The 14486-nt window shown below is 42.5% G+C and overlaps 1 protein-coding gene across 3 annotated transcripts in view; it reads left to right on the top strand.

The window, feature by feature from the left end:
• Nucleotides 1-14486, top strand: part of srgap1a (SLIT-ROBO Rho GTPase activating protein 1a) — an 82400-nt gene that overhangs the window by 25235 nt on the left and 42679 nt on the right. For all 3 annotated transcript variants that reach the window (XM_041038248.1, XM_041038247.1, XM_041038249.1), the window contains exons 2-3: nt 5390-5585; nt 12308-12470. In XM_041038248.1, coding sequence (XP_040894182.1) covers nt 5390-5585; nt 12308-12470 — 359 coding nt within the window. The remainder of the gene's footprint in view (nt 1-5389; nt 5586-12307; nt 12471-14486) is intronic.

Below are 14486 nucleotides of genomic sequence, written 5' to 3'. Positions count from 1 at the left end.
GTTGAGTTCAAGAGAGACAGAAAAAAAACATATCTCTCTGGCCCTGTGACAGTGGGCGAGTTGTTTTTACTGGAGCCCAGTTTCTCTCTCTCTGTAGGTCAACATTGTGGGTCAGTACCCATCCTGCTTACACGGCAGTTTCTTTGACAATAGAACAGGCCTATCTGGCAAATCAGAACTGCAGCTGAACTGCAACTTTGGACATATTTGTCACCATGAATGGGGTTATGGGAAGTATGTGATGCGGCCTTCAAATTGGATAACATCCAGTCCAGAAACAAAAGGGCTTTGGTCCAAACTGATCACCACAAAGGCCAAACAGCGCTCTCTCATTGTTTATATTGACATCATGTGCATTCTGGGTCACATTGACTGGATGTCCATCAGTCAGCTGGATTTGTTGCTGACAGCTTTATAGACCCCGTTTTAATTCTGTGAGCCACTGTCCACACATGTCAACATGTACCTGCATATGGTTATAAAAGCCTGCGGAGCTTTGTCAAACTGTGTGCTGGCCCAGTAGCTACAGAGGGAGTAATGGAGTGACAGGCTGTTGTTATTTTTCTGCAACATCACACTGTTGTTTCTTTCTGTAGCTTCATTTCTCAACACAGTGCACAGGTGCTCTCATCTCCCCTGCATTCCCCACTTTGAAAGGGATCACAGAGGGCTTTGATGACCCACCTCCCTCCCCCCACACACACTCACACACACTCTCCTCGCACCCAAATCCCTCGGCACAGAGGCCTCCACACGTGTTTACCATACAGATGACCCCAGAACGGCAGGAATGCGCCATGCCATGCAATAGTAGAAGAACACTCGTTATGACAGTAACGTGAATCCGACTTGAGAAGAACTTTGGATTACAGTGGGTTGATCTTTAAATGCAGTGCAAGGTCCCACGTGTCAATCTCTGTCGGGTGTGTTAGTTTTGTAAGAAACCAGTCAGGCAGCGGATGTTGCCTGCAGCAGGGGATTCAGATGAAGCATCAGTATGATCAAAGGGAGCTGTTTGGCTGTCCTCAAACACTAGAGTAACTTAGTTTTTCATTTGAAATATTTGCCTTTGGGATTAGATAACTTTCTCTTGCTCTATTACGTAATCGTCAGATCACAATCAGAGGTCATGTCCACAGGAAGGTGTGTCAACCTGACAAATCTGTTCACATGTGAATATTCAAGGACACCAAAATGTCAGAATAGTATAATAAGCAAATCTCCTTCTTTTCTCCTCTCTTTTGGGTGGCAAACTACAAATTTGTGCATCTTAGCCTTCACCTGGTAAGAGGTGAGACTGACATGTCTCAGTTAAGGTGAAAACCTTTTTGGTACACCCAGGTGAACATGCACAGGGGTTGTTTGACATGCAGGTGCAGGCATGTGGATAACAGTTGAAAAACACCAGCCTAGAGTGGAGGGAAGGCCAAAATGAGACAAGATTCATTTTCAAAATCATCTGCCCTGCTGCGGTCATCTCCCCAGTTGGCCTTTGTTTCATAGTTGGATTTTCTTGAATTAAAACACCAATTTGCAAGGCGCATCCGAGTTTCGGAAAGTGCCAGACCTGTAATGTCCTCTGACAGGTGGTTGCCTTTTAGCATTAATTCCCTCATACTTCATCTTGGTGCTGCAGCTTCAATGGCCAATGTTTGACTTGGAAAATGAATGATTTAATGAGTTTCCGTGTGCAGTCATGAGTGTAATTGTGTTAAATGATCCAGTACGCTCCTTTGTGTCAGTGCCATGGTAGCTTTGTTTTAATCCCCAGATCCTCTGGAGATGGAAGCAATTGCAAGCTTTACCCATTCATCAAAAAAGGCCTAGTGGACTTAAACGCAGTCACATTTAAAACCCGCCTCCTCCTTAGTGCTCATTGGTGGTCTCCCAGTTTGTCAGTGGCCTGGTGTTCTTAATTCTGAAGTTTTGCGTTCTTTATTGCTGTCAGGCCGCTACTTTGTTGTTGAAATCCCATCGTCCACGTTAATGATGTTCGCTGTTCTCTGTTGTTGTGGAGTTTAACTGCTGTGATAAGCTTTCATTCAGATTTAGTATTGCAGAAATGCCTCCCCTGTGTCCCATCTGTCTCTAAGTAGTTTATTTCCTTATGAGTGCCAGAAAGAAGGAGCTGCTACTTGGAAATGTAAAAAAAAAATAATCAGCAGTTTCGAATAGACCTGATGTAAATCACTAGTTTATCAAGATTGTAAGAAGATTTAATGCAGATGAATGGAGTGGAGCCTTTTGGTAATGTGATCACTGCATTAAAGACACATGTCCATTCTCACTCACACATACACACATGGTGCAGCTCTCACCCCTCTTTGACTGTAAGCTTTCTAATTGAGTCAGCAGTTGATTGGCTATTAAGTTGCCTGACATAGTGAACTATTAATGGTCGCCCTTAAAGGCTCTCAGGGATCTTTTGGCTTTTTTTGCAAAGGCATTCGTTGCTGTCTAATTGTCTCATCAAATACCTACCCTTGTTTCAGTGTGCTTTGCTTCCGTGTTAATGAGAGTATTCATTAAGCAGCAGGTTGGCCAGATTTAAACTCACGGCCAAGTGTGTGCTTCCTCTGTTGTTGTTCCCTTAGCTCTGGGTTAGTTTAGTCTCTAGTTCAAGTGATGTCGACTACAAAAGTGGAGATTCTCGTGGAAATAAAGAGGACAATTTTTTCTTTCCAGCTCATTAGGTGGTCAGAGTGAGGTCTGTCGCCACAAACAGGGAGGTAGACAACTACTAGAGCAGCCACACATAACGTTTTTTTTTAATGTTGCAATAACTACAATAAGTCACTATTACAGAGTCAGCTCCACAAGCAAGTTGCATACGGTAATATGGGAAGTGTAAGTTCAAAGCAGCATGTTTCAGCAGTGATGGAAATGTTACGGTCATCAAAAAAGGAAAAATAGTCTGTACCTAAATTACAGTCAATTAGCAACGAAAACATTCCGTGTTTTATGTGGCAAAGTGGCAAACCAAACTTTCCCGGCCAGGGACTGACGGACACTCAACAGGACAATTTCTAAACTGTGACTAACCAAAAGGAAAAGGGATATAAAGTGACATCCAGAAAGCTGGTAATTGTGGCAGATTACATTGGGGAGAACTGCATAACCTGCTGTAAGGAGCAAATATAGAGGACACTTACGCAACACAATATAATACGATGGTTTATTATTAGAATCTGTTCATGTGGGCGAAATTCATATTACCATCATATCTGAGGTTCAGATGATAATATTATGAGTTTGTATTTTGTTATTTAATAACAATTTTGTAAAAAAAAAAAAATTAAGGTATATAAGTACTGTTATCATGTCACTGAAGTCTTTCCACATATTTTTATATGTAGACACACATTTTACATTTAAAGCACAGGTAATATTCCTGCACTGGGTTTTTTTTCCCTAAAGAAAAGTGATAAATTCCTGACAGAGTCATGTTTAATTCAGTATTCCAAAAAATGTTTTTGTTTCAGGCTGAGACAAACTTTGTAGTGCTCAGTTCACTGCATTTGTAAAGGAGAAAACAAAATAAATTGAAAATTGTTGACTTTAACTTGCGAGCAGAGATCCAACAGTGCTGCATGTTTCATAAGTGAGATCACGGTAGCTGATCAACTAGTAATGCAGGCAGCCTGGGATCAGACTGAGAATGGTTTATAATTAATTAGGTCTACAGTATACAGTATCTCTGTGTCACCGAGTGCACAATCTACTTTTTCTGTTATATAAATGGGTTTAATAGCAGAGAGTCAAACCACGTCTTCAGCCCACGCTGTCTCGAGTCAGAAAACAATATATGCTGTCGGACGATATGTTGTTTGAGTGACACTGAACTTCTCAGTGACCTTATGCCAGTGAATGTGCTGCATTCAATGACAGTTCCTTCTCACAGTTTTCTGTATAATGGACCAGAAGAAAAAAAAAGGTGTATCTTATGGCGCTGACAGTCCTTTGTCATTGTGTTTCCATGTTCCAGGCCTTTTTGTGGCATCAGTAAGGAAATGTCTAACTTAACCAGATCAGAGATGGAGATTTTCTTTCTTGAACGATACTCCACATACACTTTATATTGTCTTCATTCGACCCACTGCACACATTTCAGTTCAGTTTTAATAAGGCTTGAAAGCTGTTCTCAAAGGTTGGCAATACCCACTGTTAAGTACTTGATCTTTATAGATGGGTGTTTGCATTATCATTACCTCATCAACTGTAAGTGGGGAAAATACGACGCACATTAAACTGTGCCATGAAATAATCGTCCTTGTCCTGCTGAGTGTTATTTTCTATGTATTTGTCAGTGTGCCAAGATACAGCCAATAAGACTTTACAAGATGTTACGTTTATAGTGACACTAGGTCCAGTGAGTTGAACTCTTGGCATGTTGCAGCTTTAGTGTATTTTGCCTTTAACATGAGGGATCACTCTGTGCCATTCTCTATTGGTGTTTGTGTGGCTCTAAATCACCTCATTAATCTGTTTCCTTTGCTGAAGATGTCTGGCCTAGGCTACTTTCCATTAGGAGAAATCCATTATACATGGCCCTTGCCCAGACAGGACACAGAGAGGAAACAATTTGTGCGTCCCAGTCTCTCTGTGTGTGTGTGTTACATCCCAGTTGTCCTGTTGAGGATGTAAATGTAAATGTAAACGAGGGGCACTCTGACAGGTGTGATTCCTCAGAAAAGACCTCAGAGGGTAATTTACCTGCACATACAACTTGTTTAAGCGAGACCCGCTGTCGCCCCTCTGCCTCCTTAAGTGGCGTGGGTTTTCAGTCGCAGGCACTGATGAGGCTTGTGTGTGTGTGTGTGTGCTGTAACTGGGTGTGATGGGAATCAGGTTCCATTCATCTCGGAGTTATTTTCAGCCTTAATGAAACACCTGAGACCATTGTTGCCAACCTCACATCTCCACAAGCATTCAGAAGACCCATAACTAAGGGGTAATAAGCTGAATTGGACCTCTCTGTTGTACTGATGTGTACATGTGCTGTACTGTAACCGCTTGTCCTGCTGATTCTTAATCATATATACCAATCAATAGAGGGACAGATGATGAATTGTGATAATTGGCAGTTTTAATCAGTTAATAATTAAGCAATGTCTGTATGTTGGCCAAACTGTGACATGATGAAATTCTTGACTTCTGTCTGGTTAGGGTGCTCTCTGCCTGCTTGTGTTTTTACTATCTAACAGTTTGCTCAGTAAAATGATAGAGAGTCCTGACTTCAAAGGTGGACACAGTATTCTTTATTTAAACTTAGGGTTTGTACAGGTTAGATCTTCTGCATGGCTGGAATATATAAACCTCATTTTCACCCTTCAGCGTCTGGCTTCATCCTGATCTGTGTGTGCGCATGTGTGTGTTTGCTTTCCCTCAGAGATCCGGGCCCAGTTAGTGGAGCAGCAGAAATGTCTGGACCAGCAGACAGAGATGAGGGTCCAGCTGCTGCAGGACCTCCAGGACTTCTTCAGGAAGAAGGCAGAGATTGAGATGGAATACTCCAGAAACCTTGAGAAACTGGCGGAACGTTTCATGGCAAAGACTCGCAGCACCAAGGATCACCAGCAGTACAAGTGAGGAGTCACACTGTCTTAGTGTTTATCTGTTTGTCTGTGCTGTCTTTGTTTGTTTATGATGTTATATTAGGTTCATTTATGAGCCTGAGAATAGTCTTTGAGAATCAGGATGACTTTTTTTTCATTCTCAGTCTGCTGGTTAAATTCATTTCTTTAAAAAAAATGTAATTTGATTGTGGCAGCCAGATGGAAATTTAATATCTAGAAGTTCTAATGGGACTATTGTGCTGATAAGCGACATCAGTCTTTATTTCATATTCAAGGTTAGTCAAACAAAGACTGCGAAGAAGCTCAGTGGTGATGTTTCACTTTAATTTCTTTCATTTATCTCTGATTTTTCTTACATCTTTATTGTAAATATTATGGCCTCTTAAATTCTAGTTCCAGTCTGCTCTCTTCTTCTTCTTAGCTCCATCTTTACCATTTTTTAAATTCACTTAGGATTAAATTTTCTTTCTCATGTGCAGCTAATTAAGAATGACTTAACTATCTGCTCTGTATAATGTGCCTTTGTTTCACAGTTATGCAATGTATACACTAATGCCTGAGGGTTTTAGCCCATTACGTCACACTAACGTCGCTGAGGAGCTTTATGATTAATCCATCTTGACTTTTCATTTTGCATTATGTGCCACAGTAGAGCACTGCATTGTACAGCGTTGTGCAGTTTTTTCTGGGCAGAATTTGGCTTTTTCTAACTCTCAGATATAAACTGTGTGGTATGAAATCCAATGAAAGGACAGATGTTAAATATGTGACATAAATAGTAGGATGTGTATTGGGCATTGTTTGAATGGGCATTGTTAGGGCATTGTTTGTGACTTGTAGGGTTAGGGTGTGAATCTGACTGTGAATCTTTACAAAAAATATGAGAGAAGTGGACGAAGAAACTAATCCATGAATGGCATTTGACTTAAAGAGATACAGTAAACCTGGCTGTGGATGTAAAAAAAACCCACAAAATTAAATTGGATACTTCCTCCCTTATCTTCCTCCCTCTCTCACCTCTCTCTGTCTTCACTGAGCATCACAGATTGACTTAAAGCCTTTTGCAGGATCTTGACACAGTTAAGCGTGCTGTACTTTCTGGCCTTATTACACTGCAGGAGTCAGCTCATGGAAAAAAGCAGACATTTGCATATTGTTTGAACTTGTGGTGGGAACAAAAATAAAACCTATGTTTGTCCTCGTCGTCTGCAAATAGCCCCTGCTCCCTGTCTGAAGCTCCAATGACTTTAGCAGCTGTGCGTGCCCATGTGTGTAACTGGTGAGGGGACTCTGGTATGGAGCGCTGTGGTTTTCATCGCGTGATGTACAGTCTGGTCACTTCATTCACAGAGTAAACATTTGGCAAGTGTCTAGGAGGATATTTCTTAAGTAAATACAAGACGTCTGAATAACATTAAAAACCCTCCTGTGGCTTTTTAATCACGTCTCCTGTATTTTTGTATTCACATAAACAACAGGCGTACAGTAAGGCTTCTGTGTTCTCCACATTCTCTAGGTTGTTTTTGTTGGACAGACTTGTCTGTGGTGTGAAAAAGTGCGTTTTCTTTCTGTCCGTAACTTTCAGCCAGTTTTCATATGACCGGTCAGCTTGGAGGAACAGCAAAATGCTAAAGCAGATTTAAAACGAACAGCTAAATTTTTGGGTAATTAGTCAAGACAAGCATTTTATTTTGTTTTGAAGACCCCCCCCCTTATATAGAATGTGCCCAGTATCCCTTTAGACAGCCAAATACCTCCTCTGGAGACTCATGGAGTATTTGCTTCAGCTGCAATTAGGATCTTTACCAATAGAGTGATACACAGGTGGAGGCTGATGCTGTCCTTCCGTGGTCCCACCCCTATCTGTACGGATCATGCCTCTATTAAAGCTACAAAGACATGATCCCACACTAGCTTCCCACCAAGCTGCACATATTGCCATTTATGTTAATTGCAATGCATGATCAGGCTGCTGTATTGCTACTGGTGATTGAATGTAGATTTCTACTACTTCTTCAAGTGGTAGACAAGTATGTTAGCCTTGTATTACTAATATCTTAACATGTTTTATGCAGCTCTAAATCTGCTTCTCGCTCCTTCGAGCTAGGAAAAAGTTGTGACACAGTGGGAGTTCAGTCCGTAATCCTCTTCAGGAATGAAATGAAGTTTGTGTTTGTCAGAAAGCGTAGACTCTGAGCCACCTGTGGGAGTACTGCTCCAGCTCACCGCTGGAGAGGAATCCGTCTTGCTTCAGGGAAAGTGCCCTGTGTACTGCTGCTCTTCTCTGTCTGGTTCTGACAAAACTGGTGCAAGACAGCCGTGCAAGATGGTTGACAGTAAAGATAGATATTTTTAAAGACACATAGGCAGTGGGATTGGGACTACAACACAGTTCTGTCTCATACCACATTTGATGCTGTTGCCACTTTTTAGAATTAGTCAGTTGAGATTGAATAATAAACAAACTCCTTTTATCATAATAATAGCCCTACCAGTTTTTTTTAGGGGGGGGGGGGGCTACACAGGGATACTTATGACATAAGAAGAAACAATGCAACAGGTGTATTTTTTTGTTGTAGTGTGTTTTGCCTATGAACACACTAGCCTCTTTGCCACATCAAGAAGCCACTGCTGTCTGTTCTGTGCAAGTTTGCTTTGCCTACTGAGAATCACAGTCTCCACAAGCAACTACAAACACAACCTGGTTCCCTGACAAACACACTTTTTCCTTTTAAGTAACATGTACTGTATAGTAGTGTGTAACACTACAATGAAGTAAATACAGGGGGCAGTAATGGAAAACCAGCAATAAGTCCCAATTGAACTTGATAATTTATAAAGTTATAAAGTCAAGTTAGGGAATTCTACAGAACACATGCTGTTCAACATGATGTATGGTGTTGGTCAAAGTAGCAACATGTCTCTGTGAGGTGTTCACTTCCACTAGTATCTTCTCTGTCCCTTCCTGTGAGAAAACAAAACAACAGAGTGTCCAACAGTGTCCAGCTCACAGCGGCAGTCTGTGTGAGAGCCATTCAGTCCTGTCTGCCTTGTCCATTTGTTCTTCAGTGGCTGTTTGCAGAACGAACACACACACACACAAATGAACAAATATGGGCAAACATTCTCTTCCTTCTCTCTCGCTTCTTCTTGAACACACAGTCACAGTCACACATACACACACACAACCAAATACTGTATTATGCAAAGTTTGTTCAAGGAGGGACATGGAGTTGGTGAGCAGAGGAATCACTGAATCATTTATGTTGCCAAAGCCGCAGCTGGGATCATCTTAAATAGGCTGCTTTTATTCAGAATAAAGTTTCTGGTGAAAGGACTTCCTCTCTTTGTCTGTGAGGATAAAAACATGCAGAACATGCTGTGGCTGCTCTCTATACATATTGCCTGACATTACTATCGGCTGTTGCCTGTTGCATGCTTTTAAATCTCAAACTTTAACCTGTCTTTACATTATAGGATTGGTCCAATTAGGACTTGCAGTCAATGTGCTGCAGTTATAAAGGCTGCCACCACAGTTCCTTAATGAAAGATGTTATCAGTAAGGCACTAGAGGACGTTGCCATTTTGCCTCTGCTGCTGATAAGTCTCCTATTTCAATAGGGCCCTACATACTGAAGTGGTAATTATCCTTCACTGTCAGCATCCTGCTGCTGTATGAGAGTGCACGTATGTTGACACTGACCTAGTGACTCCAGGATTTAAGACGTTTGAATGGACAGAGCACACACATGTACACACATTGATAGGAAGCAGTAAGTTACTAATGAGTACTCTGTTTTCACTCCAGCCCCCCCCCCCCCCCCCCCCCCCCCCCCCTTTGCCTCTCCTGGACATTAGCTTCCCCTTTCTTTACCTGCTTTTGTAGCCCCTTGGGGGCCTGTCTATCTGTCTGTGAGTCTGTCTGACCCAGTTCCTGCCCTGGCTGAGGGGGAAATGATGACATTGAGAGATTTTCCTGCCATTATGTGGGGTAAGCAACTCCCAGAGGTTATTTTGTCGTCACAGCCTGTTGTCAGTCCCCCCTCTTGTTTTCTCGTTCTGTCCTCTTTTCACTAGAGGCCTCCAGTTTGATTTAGTAGGTCAGCCCATTAACAAACATACAAGGTGCTTAAGGAACTGCCGATGCATTTGTGGGAACTCTTAGGTGCATCTGCAATTTCACCCAGAGTTTCTGTAAATCCAAATTTTATAATTTTACCAACTCTGCTGTGTAAAGCAGTTTTGCTTTTAGTCTGTCTGAAATTAATTCGGGGTCATTCATTGATTTAATGTGAAGGAGTGGTGACGTTTTGTTGACTGTTGTGTGACATACTGAATATTTACAAGACGTGCGCATGTATTGTATTAGTTTATTTCTGGTGTTGAATGAGGTCAAACTTTTCATAGTGAGGAGTCCTGCTCTGCTTTGTAAATAAGGTGAGTCAAACCAAAAGAGCAGGGCAGGTCAGGTAATTCAAATCCTGACTGAAAATCAGCTTTGTTTTCTGACACTTAGAACAAACTGGTCTATATTTCTATAAATATAGGTTGTTTTATACACTTTTGCAGGGTTTCGCCATGTGCTCTGTCAAACTTCATGTCAGTGCCCACCTGGACATTATGCATCTACATATTCAAAAGTGAGCATGAATTAATAAACACACGCACACATATGCAGACACACGTGCCGGCTTCACATATCTTGAAAGCCATAGAATGGAAGTATTGCACTCTGCTGATACATAATGCAGAAAGGATTTAAGGCAATTGCACTTTGACAGTGTGTGTGTGTGTGTGTGTGATGCTGTCCAGCAGTCCTGCTGCTGCAGCTCTGGGGGCCGCTTCACTTATTTTCCCTTTTTCTAGCTTTCTCTTCCTTTGCACGTGTCCTGTAGCCTGGGCATGTGGCACCAGCACATCACCCAGCTTTGAGTTAAATCAGTTTTTTTTTCATTTACTGTTTTGCTGGTGTCTTTGAAAAACGACTCTCGGATGTTTTTCATGTCAGCGTGCTTGGCTCTGCCTTTATCAAATGTAGTTTGCTTCCTGTTTTTGTAGAGTCTCAGGGAACATTGCAGCTGGTTGGAATGTTTTTTTTTTTTTTTTTTTTTTTTTAGTTATTCATTTGGAGAAATATTTCGTTTTTGCTCTTGCAGCAGATGTGGTGCCAGTGCTGAAGGATAGTTCAGGGCTGGGTCACTTGCCGAGTGCAGAGTTTCACCTGTTGTGTTGACAAGTGCTGCCTGTCTATGCAAACTAACTTTGTGAGGGGAGAGCAGAGGCGAGTCTCCATATGGTTCCTGCAGGACTTGACCCCAGACCCAACCTTAAAACCTCTCCCAAATGCACACGCATGCACAGACACACACACACTCGTATTCTGTGCTGCTTTTTAGCGAGCAGGAGGAATGTTATAGATTAACCCAGAGGAAGTCAGCCTGCAGGCCAGTGTTAATACTGGGCCCCAGCTCATTCTGGCCTGGACAATGTCCTACAGTTTGCCTGGAAGCAGCCGGCACACAGCACAGGAAACAGCTCTCAGGCTCCTCTGCTTTATTTTCTTTACTCTTTACCTCTTTTACACTCAGATCTCTATCTTTCCCTTTTACTGTGACTTCTTTTCCTTTTCTCGTCTGCCTTCTGCTGTCACAGTTCATACGTAATTCTACTTTTCAGCTTAACTTAAAATACATCCATGGCTTCTCCAGCTTCATTCCACTAAGTGTATTTAAAGCCTGTGGCACACTGTTCCTTGCTTGTAGGAAGTCAACTTGGCTCAGAGCATCGCAAGAGCTCTGCCCCAGAAATGTCAATGATACAAAGTATTTCCAACTCAACTGTGTAGTCCTTGTATTATATGTGGATTTTTTTAGGCCTAGATTCAGGAGTATGTGGGACATTTAACACCAAGGGAGGCCTTTGACACATCCCTCTTCCACTTCAGTAACGGGTCCCGGTGCACCGGAGCTGTTTGTAGACATCCAGCTTGTCGAGGAAGTGTCACAGTCTCCTTGCGAAAATGACAAATATTGTCTAAAGAAATTAGGGTTGGGGCGGCACGGTGGTGCAGTGGTTAGCACTGTCGCCTCACAGCAAGAGGGTTCCAGGTTCGAACCCCGGTCTGGACCCTTCTGTGTGGAGTTTGCATGTTCTCCCTGTGCCTGCGTGGGTTCTCTCCGGGTACTCCGGCTTCCTCCCACAATACCAAAAACATGTATGGGATAGGTGAATTGGCTACTCTAAATTGCCCTTAGGTGTGAATGTGTGCGTGTGTGGTTGTTTGTCTTTGTGTCAGCCCTGCGATTGACTGGCGACCAGTCCAGGGTGTACCCTGCCTCTCGCCCATAAGCAGCTGGGATAGGCTCCAGTTCCCCCGTGACCCTGATAGAGGATTAAGCGGTAGAAAATGAAATGAAATGAAATTAGGGTTGAGACTCTGACATAGATTCAGACATGTTTAAATGCACTGAAACAAACCATGAACACATACAGGTATTTGTAAATGCTTTCTAGCTCTTCTCTGGAATAATGCCAAACTAAGGTGACTGTGTTTGTGTGTGTACTTGTTTATTAATTCATTAAGCAGGTAACCTAACAGAGAAGGTTTCTAAAAACAATTAAGTCATTAAAAGATCCTACATAACCACTTTCCTTATACTCACCGATGCTCACTCACTGAGACACCCGGTTATTGATGTGACATCTGACTGCTTTCTTGTTGTTTGATTCAGGAAAGACCAGAACCTGCTGTCACCTGTCAACTGCTGGTATCTGCTGCTGAACCAGGTGAGGAGGGAGAGCAAGGACCACGCCACACTGAGCGACATCTACCTCAACAACGTCATCATGAGGTTCATGCAAATCAGCGAGGACTCCACACGGCTACTCAAGAAGGTGAGGGTGGAGAATACATTGGCCGTGATCACACTAAATCGAAATACGGTCGTTGTCAGGGCACCTCTAAAGACAGCGTAAAGACGCACTTATCCACATTTTGGTCAGAAGGGAGTGACGGCTGAAGTTACTTTCTTCGTTGAGTACTGATTCTTTTGATTTCTGCTGTGACCACCAGAACCACAAAGGACCACTCATTTTCCAATATAGTTAAGAATAGAGGTGCTTTGTGGTTGTAGAGAAAAAAAAACTTGGCAAGGGAATCTAAAATGAACTGAACAGACTGAAAATGAATCAGATGATATTTTAAATAGAGTTGCTGACAACACATTTGCACAAGAATTCATGAGAAGCGTTGCATATTAACATACAGGGTGCGGGAAGGTAAACGCTTTCTTTGGGCTCAGTTAAACTCTGCTGTGTCTAACTCTGTTAGCCAGTTGAAACACTCATTTTACTCTTCACTTTTGTGGAGTATGTTTAACACAAATTCGGTTTCATTTGGGAATACAGTTTCCAAACACTGACTTCTGTCGTGATTTATTTCTCAGTTTCATCCTTTCATGTCCCTCAAGTCTCTTTTTCTCCCTCACTCCTGTTTGTGTTACTTTCTACTGTACTGATGTTTGACCTCTCCTAGAAGAGGTCAGATGTGCTTTTTCTTTGATCAACAAAGCTGAAGTTTAAACTCACCACTAACGCAATCCAGATTTTTCCTAGTGGTCACGTCGGGCAGCAGTGTCTCCAGTCCTTCACGTTATATAAACGGTCCTTCACTTCCAATTAACCCATTCATTTGACAGTGAAGTATATTTAGTTGCTTGATATGCAGGACATATACTATACAGTATATAGATCCAGCTTTGTGTTTGATGATATGAAGCTCTGCAGGGCTCCTGCGGTTTAGTTTTGTGAATTAGAGCAATGCAGAGGAACCTTGGTCACCACAGTTTCAGATCAGTATGCCTTCACTCTCCCATCTGAACTGTGGCTTCATGACCGAAACCGGGCCTCCGCTTGCCTTTTCCACCACAAAGGCGACTACTCCCTAACAGATTATGAGCTCCTATGCTGCAGGAGTCACATGAACTCACCACAGGCCTAAATTACAAAGTGGCTTTTCTTCAGAGGAGTGCCTTTGTGTCAGTTTAGCTCGTGTGACTTTTTCTATCTCTGTTTCTCTTCACTTTCTCTGCTTTCTCACCCTGAACATCTAAGCTCCCGACTGAAAAAAGTAGAAGTGAAGCATTTTCACTTCCAAAGTAATATGTTTTGATGGTTGTGGTTTCATCCGGCTGAAAGGGGGTGTGGTTTTTTAAATTCTCACCCAAACCCCCAACATACAAACAGGAAGCTGCAGCAGTCACTTCCTTTTGATGGTGCTTAAAGACTTATGGTTCTACTAATCAGGCCAGATGTGAAACAGACACAGTCGTTTTTCAGATGTTGCTCGTGTTGCTCCCATTGACTCAACATATTTCAGTAATCATAATGATAGACTACCTCAATCTGTAGGGTAGTGTACTGCCACACTAGTCCTATCATTGCTCCACCTGCATCGTTTTTGCTGTGGAATCTGCAGTATCCAACCACATTGTCTATTAGTTGTCCCTTGAAAGTTTGTAATGCAGTTCCTCAATGGATCCAGGTGACATTGTGCAGACAAACGGCAGCCTGGTGGGAGGTCCCGGTTCATAGGAGACCTGAGACACCGCTCGCCCTCTAATTAAAGCCTCTCTGAGCCTTTGATCTCAGCAGAGCTTCAGTAACGAGGCACAAACAACAGAGAAGTCCCCCAGGTTACGTGGGCTCCCTCGCAGCTTCGAGGAGACAGCTGTAGTGTTGTCATCTTTCCAGCACATCAAAGACCTGTGTTTTTATTTCCATGTATGTTTTGGTCTCACGCTGTGAGTTGGAACAGCAGAGGAGGACTCCAGAGTGGCCCCGGTGTCTTTGTCAACATCATCCGGTTGACCTGTGTGCCTTTTGGCATGTGTGTTTATTTCTTCAGTGCTA

The sequence above is a fragment of the Toxotes jaculatrix genome, chromosome 5 (assembly GCF_017976425.1).
Source record: "Toxotes jaculatrix isolate fToxJac2 chromosome 5, fToxJac2.pri, whole genome shotgun sequence".
Lineage (NCBI taxonomy): Eukaryota > Metazoa > Chordata > Actinopteri > Toxotidae > Toxotes > Toxotes jaculatrix.
Note: the sequence above shows the minus strand (reverse complement) of the source record. Positions and strands in the feature narration are given on the sequence as shown.